Source organism: Phytophthora cinnamomi (assembly GCF_018691715.1).
Source record: "Phytophthora cinnamomi strain GKB4 chromosome Unknown Contig9, whole genome shotgun sequence".
NCBI classification, from domain to species: Eukaryota; Oomycota; class Peronosporomycetes; order Peronosporales; family Peronosporaceae; genus Phytophthora; species Phytophthora cinnamomi.
In genome coordinates this window covers 892,036-899,557 of record NW_027150942.1, presented here as the reverse complement: position 1 = coordinate 899,557, position 7,522 = coordinate 892,036, and the positions used below count along the sequence as shown (strand labels likewise).

Sequence of the window (7,522 nt, the reverse complement as noted above, 5' to 3'; positions counted from 1 at the left end):
GCCATCACTGAGCTCTTGCGGAGGCCGGCGGCTCCTACGCGGGCCACACCGCGCTGGAGATCAAGTTCCACTTGGTGCCCTCGGGCATCCTGATCCCGAACGTTTTCTGAATCATCGGCAACGGACGGCCTCCAACTCAAACCACGGCCACGGTGTCTCAAGCGTATTGCGCTCCATTTCGTTGAGCGCTGCTCGGCCTCATTTCGCATTTTGCACCGAGCCGTGCAAGCTCCTGCAAACAAGTCTCTCCACTTCACCGTCAAGTCACCTCCCACGCACCCACCGAAAGCAGCATGAGGTTCTTCACCACTGCGCTCGCCGTGTTCGTGCTGATCGCGACGACCGCCAACGGCTCGCCCATGCTTCGCATGGAGACCAAGGGCAAGAAGGGCAAGTCTAAGACGGAGGTACCGTCGTTGAGGCCGACGACGAATACACCCAGTAACAGGACCAGATGCAGCAGCAAAACCAGACAGCAGGACCACAGCCAACAATTGGACCAGACCCAGCAGCAGTCGCCCACGATCAAGGCAATCAGTGACTGTCACCTTACGGGCACCTACAAGAAGGGGTCCTTCGTGTCCTGCAGCTCGATCGTCATCGACTCGCTGACGGTTCCTGCCGGCACCACGCTGGGCCTAAGCCTGGCCAAGACCGGCGCCACCATCGAGTTCGTGGGCACCTCGAGGTTCGGCACACTGGAGTGGGAGGGTCCGCTGGTGCGCGTGAGGGGCGCGGACGTGACGGCCAAGGGCTCCGGGCCGGAGTCCGGCGTCCTGGGCGGCCAGGACTCGTGGTACTGGGATCAGGGTCAGTCGATAGCGCGTCTGGTGTTCTTCAAACTGAAGAACGTCATCAGCCCGACGGTGTCGGGCTTCACCATCAAGAAGATGCCGTTCCGCACCTCCAGCATCGTGACATCCAAGGACATGATGTTGAGGGGCTTGACCATCGGCAACCGCACCGGCAACGGCATCGCTAAGAACACGGACAGCTTCGACCTGACCAAGAACGGCCACATCACTATCACAGGCGACAAGATCTACAACCAGGACGATTACCTGGCCATGCAGTCGAGCGCTAACACGGTCTTCAGCAACAACTACTGCTGCGGCGACACGGCATTTCCATCGGTTCACTGGGCGGCAACGCCGTGGACCAGTCTACGATCGTGCAGGGCCTGACGGTGCAGATCGAGAACAGCGACAACGGCATTCGCATCAAGACCATCATCGGCCTGAAGGGCCTGGTGCCGGACGTCTAGTACGCGCAGAACACGTTGTCGAACGTGAAGAACGCCATCGTGATACACTCGGACTCCAGCAAGGCTAAGGGCGGCTACACGGACTCCCCCACGAGCCGAGTGGCGATCAAGGGCGTGGCTGTGAACGAACTCAGATTGCTGCACTACTGATGGGCAGTTCCCCGTTTTGTGGCGTTGATGAAGTACTACTTTTTATTCAAATGTAGTTACGTAAGGGGCTAACCCAAATGTTTTATCTGTGGGAAACAATGTTGACAGGCTAAACTTTTGCCCCCTAGGGCCAGTCAACTTTGTTTCGGACGGGAACGTCTTCACATTCGTATTAGGGAACTTTGTTGTATTTGCCTCCGGAATGTCCTCTTCATATCCGTTGTATATGGTTTGTTAATCTCCTTAGGAAGTGTTAATGGGTCCTCACCCGTCGTAGATTCTTCATTGCCGGCATCAGGTCTTCTGGTAATTTCTTCCGAATCCAGTATATCGAAGATGTCCTGCCAATACTCTGGTGTCTCTGAACTGGGCGTTTCCTGGTGCTAAATCAGCTGACTTTCCTCTATCTCCGCCAAAGTCAACGTAGGAACAGAGTCACAGTTGCCGATACGTTTTCTCTCTGCTGCAACAACAATGCGTTTGATAGTCATGAACTCATTCACCGCATCTTCAGCTTTGTCGAGTTCCCTAACTGCTTTGCGCACAAGCGACAGCTTGCGTGCCTTGTCAACTTTCATCCTATTCTTCATAGCAGTATGTATACTTGCAAGTTCGCTAAAATACCGCTCGCAGGTAGTTGTATTCACAGCAATCGAGAGAATGAGTGCTGCTAGGTCTGACAGCTTCGAAGTAGGTCTCAAATCAGATGCAAAGCTCCAGTATTGTGCAACATCGCCGTTGAAGCGGACAATAGCCTCATCAACGAAATTGCCGCGGTACCACGCATGCAAATCTGCAGCCAAGTATTTTATTTCATCAAGACCATCAATTTCAAAAAACCCGCGAAAAATATCTCGATAGGATTCTACGACGTCGGCGAGCGTATTTCCATCACGCTGCAATTTGTAGGAGACATTTGAGCGCAGGCGACTGACCTCTTCTGCAGCAGTCAGGTTACTCCAAAAGGTTGACTCGCGAAAAAATTTCAGTAGCTCCGGAAATTCTACATCATCAATGTAACTAAGTGTAAATTGCTGTAGAGCATTTCGGACACGCAAAAGCGATTCGAAACATCCTTGCATACTGTTCCAACGAGTTTCACAAAGATTTATAAAACCGAGAGGTTTTCCGTACGTTTCTGTAACTATGGCTTGTGCGCGAACCAATCACTTCGGCGCTGCGTTTAGCGTTACTGTATCTAATGATGGCTGCTTGGTGAGCTTACGGTATGCTGAATTCAAGCCTGCCTTTACCAAGTTATTAATGTCATGAGAGCAGTGAATAAACGCCACTCAAGGATGACGAAGCGCTAAAATGCGTCGCGCGCGGCCGCATTGACCCGCATCATCTGTCACGACTCCTCCAATTTTCCAGCCCTTAGCCTCCACAGTTTTATCGGTTTCTCCATTTCCTGGGCAATGGCAATACCATCGCGTCGTGCTCCAGTTGGATACAGTCCAAACGTAGCTACATTTCCATACAGTGCGCTTAAATGAGCTTTGGCAATGTTTTGCCACACATCAGATAAAAAATTAATTACCCCCCCCCCCCCCGCTGTACTTTGGTCTTGTCCGTAACTTGCTGAGTTCATCTTCTTCCGCAACAGTGCTGTAAATATCCAGTATACGCCCTCCCAGTTCATGACGCTTTGGAAGAGCTTTTAGACAGGCCTTGTTTAGAAAAATGAACAGACGGCGCGTGGACTTGCGTTCAATGAAACGGTCACGCAGGCAGTTATCTGCTTGAAAATGGATACGTAGACGTTCAAACTCGGCAAGATCATCACCTGTAAATACATGAGCTGGCCGTGGAAACTCCAGCCGTCGAAACACTATCTGTAACGGGGTTACACGTACAAGTGGCTGCAAGCCACTTGTGAATTTAACAGATAGGATATCTGTTAAAAGTTTTAGATACTTCCTCACCTTGGTGTAAGACACACCAATGGATACATTGAAGTGGGCCACCACAATGAGTGGTCCACACATACCCAAAGATCCTATTGGTAGAAAGTAGCATCTTTCTACCAATCAGAGACATGCATATTAGCGGGGCTCTGACAGCCAGCCGCTGTCAACCCCTTTTATAGATGATAAACAGTTTTTAGCAGATTTAGGAGGAAGATCAATTTACAAACAATACAGTTCTCATTTTACCTAATCTAAGTCACTTGGAGTATTTATTTGATTTATATTATACTTGTGTACTCAAGTATAATTAACTCAAGTTATTACTAAGTACTTACGCTTCTTCATACACGTAGCGCGACGTGTAAGCTAAAGTAGTGAGTCAAGTTAGACCCACTGCACCTGGTAGCACTTTGTAGTCTATCCAACGATCGACTGCTTGACGTTCGTACGAGGTGTACGAACGCGGAACCGAGAACCACATGAGCACGGAGGTGCCCATGGAGAGCTCCAACACGCCTGCAACGCATGTTGCACGCGCTGACTGCCCCCACCTGTCTGACCCAGAGTGGGAAGCCCTCCAACGACTGTCAACAGTCATTAGATAGCGGCGATAGCTACGATGCTGCGTACGCTATCGCCGACGGAGCAACATGGTGTTGCTCTGGGGTTCATCATGAAGGAGCAGCGTGATGGTGCTTCCTCAGTGACGGCGTCGTCAGGGACGACACCGTGTGCTCAATCATTGAAATTGAGCGTAAGTAATTACGTGGGGAGAGAGGGCGAGCCTCTCCTCCGGTGGCTTGTCGAGCTCGACACAGCCATAGCGGCTCGACGCATCGTCGACCCGCTGTCGAAGGTCGCGTTCGCCATGTCCTGCCTTGGCGGACGCGCAAGGAGTTGGGCGTATGGGCGCCGACTCTCCGATCCTACGTGCTTCAGCACGTACGAAGTATTCAAAGAGGAGCTCAGCCAAACGTTTGAGCCCCCGCAAAACGAGTTCCGGTCGAGGGCGGAGTTCCTCGACCTTCAGCAGGGTAAGCATGACGTCCATGCTTACGCGCAGCGCGCACGATATTTGGTATCAAATATCGCGACTAACCCGATTGACGAGGCGACCAAGGTCGTCACGTTCATGAAGGGGCTTAGCGATGGGCCCGTGAAGACCTATCTCTTCCGAGAGTACCCGAGTACTCTCGAAGCTGCAATCACCCTTGGCATGCAAGAAGAGTTTAGCCTGCGGCAGGCTAAACTCCATGTAAACGTACCGAGGCCGCAACCGCGCCCGGTAGCGAGGACGGGAGGTCCAGAACCAATGGACCTCTCGAACGCAACAACTGCTGGTTACCAGCAGCAGGGGGCAACGTGCGATGCTTCCGTTGGGGAAGGATCGGTCACTTTGCCAGAGAGTGCACGGCTCCCATGCCCCCTGGAGGAGGCCGTCGTGGCGATGCTAGGCATCGTCGCGGACCAACAAAAAACGCGAACATCCAGTAGGCGCGGGGCGCCCTACTGGTAATGCAGTCGCGCGTGCCGACATCGGGCACGCGACACTGAGGACAGAAGCCCCCAGTGAGACCAGCTCTCGCTGCAAGCAACAAGATGACAGACCGAACCTAATCATCCTGAAGGTTTACTCGAAGAGAGCGAGTGACTCTTCGAGCATTGGTAGATTCAGGCGCGTCGAACAACTTTGTTCGACTACGAAGCCTGCCGAGACTTGACTTCGAGGATGTAAATGTACCTCGAAGTCTTCTGGAGGTACGACTGGCAACAGGTGCCATCATAAAGACCGAGAAGCGCGTCGTGAACGTGCGCTTCTCGCACAAATAATGAGTGTTTGTCGAACACTTTATCGTCCTGGACCTGGACGATAAGTTCGACGTAGTAATGGGCATGCCGTGGCTTGCACGGCATGATCCGGTGATAGACTGGAAGAAGCGCACGCTCGTGCGCTTCGGCCGCGCCAGCGAAACAGAGAGCGATGGCCCTGTTACCGCAGCGCACGCATCAGCAGGTGCGCGCGACTCGCCAGTCGAGACAGCGCTTAATGCCGCTGTCCCGGAGTGCCCAGGAAGTGCGCAAGCGCGCGCACAAGTGGGATCTACGTCGGCAATGCTGCCGACGTCGGAAGGAAAAGATGTGTCGGTTCCGGGAACCAACACTCGCGTTCAAGTACGCATGGGACAGTCCCTGACCCGAAGAGGTCAGGTCGATGACGACGCGTCGGCTCCGGGAGCTGACGCACCCTCGGTCATGAGGGGCTCCGCCAATGAATGGCGTCGAGGTGACGAAGGCGTGTCAACTCCGGGAGTTGACGCTGCAAACAGTGCGGACGGTTGCAAACGTACCACACTGACGCAATTTGCATGCTGTCGTGCAGCCGGGCTGCACGACGAAGCGCCATGCGGTCAAGCCGGACTTGATACCGCGCGCCCGCGGACAGGGTCCGCCAGCGAACAACTGTCCACGGCCGGGCCTGGACCAGAAGGACAACTGTGCGGAGCCGGGCTCCGCACAACAAGAAGACGGCGCAAGCGGAGAACGCTGCGCAAGTCTCGGTCCGGGACCGAGACGCATCAAGAGCAGTCGGCTGGGCAGACTGAGGCGGTGACGCCGGATGTCGAGACGCTAAGCGTCTTGACGCGCACCAATACTGGATTCCAGTATCGTGGGATGGAACTCGCTAGTCCTCCGACGACGGCGTCGGAGTTGACTTCGCTTCCAGCCATGAGCTGGAAGCGCTTCACGCGCGACTTGCACGATGGACGCATCGAGCAAGTCTGCGTTCTTTCGGACAGCGAAAGAACGGAGAGCGAGAGCGAAGAGCTGAGGCAGCTATTCATGGGAAGTACCACTGAGAGTGAAGACACTCTCAGTGCGAAGACGAAGCGAAAGCGCTTCGAGGAACAAGGTTGGGACTCGCTGAGGTCGAGTCCCTATTACGAATTACTGAGGGAGTACAAAGACGTACTCCCGGAAACGATTCCTGCGGAGCTTCCGCAGGATAAGGTCATTCAGCACGAGATTGATCTCGTGCTGGGCACGAAGTACTGTCTCACGCGGCAGTGGCCACTGCCCCGAGAGCAAGTAAAAGCAATCGACGACTTCTTTGAAAGTCGTCGCAAAGCAGGACAAGTGCGGGAATCAAAGTCCCCGCACCGTGCTCCGACGTTCTGTGTCAAGAAGCCACAGGGCGGATGGCGCATCGTTCATGCCTACAACAAGCTGAACGATGCGACGGTACCGGCGCAGACGCCGATACCGCGAAAAGATGTTATCATCGATTCGATGGCAGGAGCACCGTTTACAGTGCTCTCGACTTGCGAGATGGATTTTATCAAATCCTAATGCGTGAGAGCGATATCCCTCTCGCGGCAGTGAGCACGCCAAGCGGCATGCTCTGGGAATGGCTAGTAATGCCACAGGGCTTAAGAATGCCCCTGCGACTTTCAACAGGTGCGTGACGCACTTGTTGCGCTCGGTGCGAGACTTCGCACCGAGCTACTTCGATGACGTGTTCATCCACAGCCGAGCTGTGGACGGGAAGACCGACGTAGAGATGCACAGGGTGCATCTCCGGAAGCTACTTGAGCTTATGCGAAAGCATAAGCTCTACGCGAACCTGAAGAAGTGTATCGTCGGGGCGAGCGAGATACCCGTCCTCGGGTGTCTCGCAGGGAAAAACGGTGTTCGCCCTGACCCGGAAAAGGTCAGAGTGATTAATGAATGGCCAACGCCTTCAAGTGTCAAGGTACTGAGACGGTTCCTTGGCTTGGCCACGTACTTGTGCAAGTACGTGGAGGATTACGCGGGCAAGATCCGCCCGCTGTCACAACTTCTCAAGAAAGAAGCTGTGTGGAATTGGACACCCGAGTGCCAGAAGACATTCGATGCAGTCAAGCGGGGCTTGACTGAGGCGCCGATCTTGGCAGTGGCTGACCAAGATCGCCCATTTCACGTAGTGTGTGACGCATCCGACTTCGCGATCAGATGCGCGTTGATGCGGCACGATCACGAGGGCCGTGATCGTGTCGTCTACTACCAATCGCGTCAGCTGAAGCCAGCTGAGCGCAACTATCCGGTACATGACAAGGAACTCCTTACCATGAAATACGCACTCGCAAAGTTCCGAGTGTATTTTTGAGTGTATTTGCTTGGAAGTAGACCATTTATGGTCTACACCGACCATGCATCACTG

The 7,522-nt window shown here is 53.9% G+C and overlaps 1 protein-coding gene across 1 annotated transcript; it reads left to right on the top strand.

Moving 5' to 3' along the window:
• Window positions 1-293: 293 nt before the first annotated feature.
• On the top strand, window positions 294-1,264 carry IUM83_16393 (putative polygalacturonase; the record flags this gene model as incomplete). Its single annotated transcript, XM_067941271.1, has 3 exons — window positions 294-407; window positions 504-1,088; window positions 1,163-1,264. The coding sequence occupies 3 exons, from the start codon at window positions 294-296 to the stop codon at window positions 1,262-1,264; spliced, it is 801 nt and encodes a 266-aa protein (XP_067798419.1).
• Window positions 1,265-7,522: the final 6,258 nt, after the last annotated feature.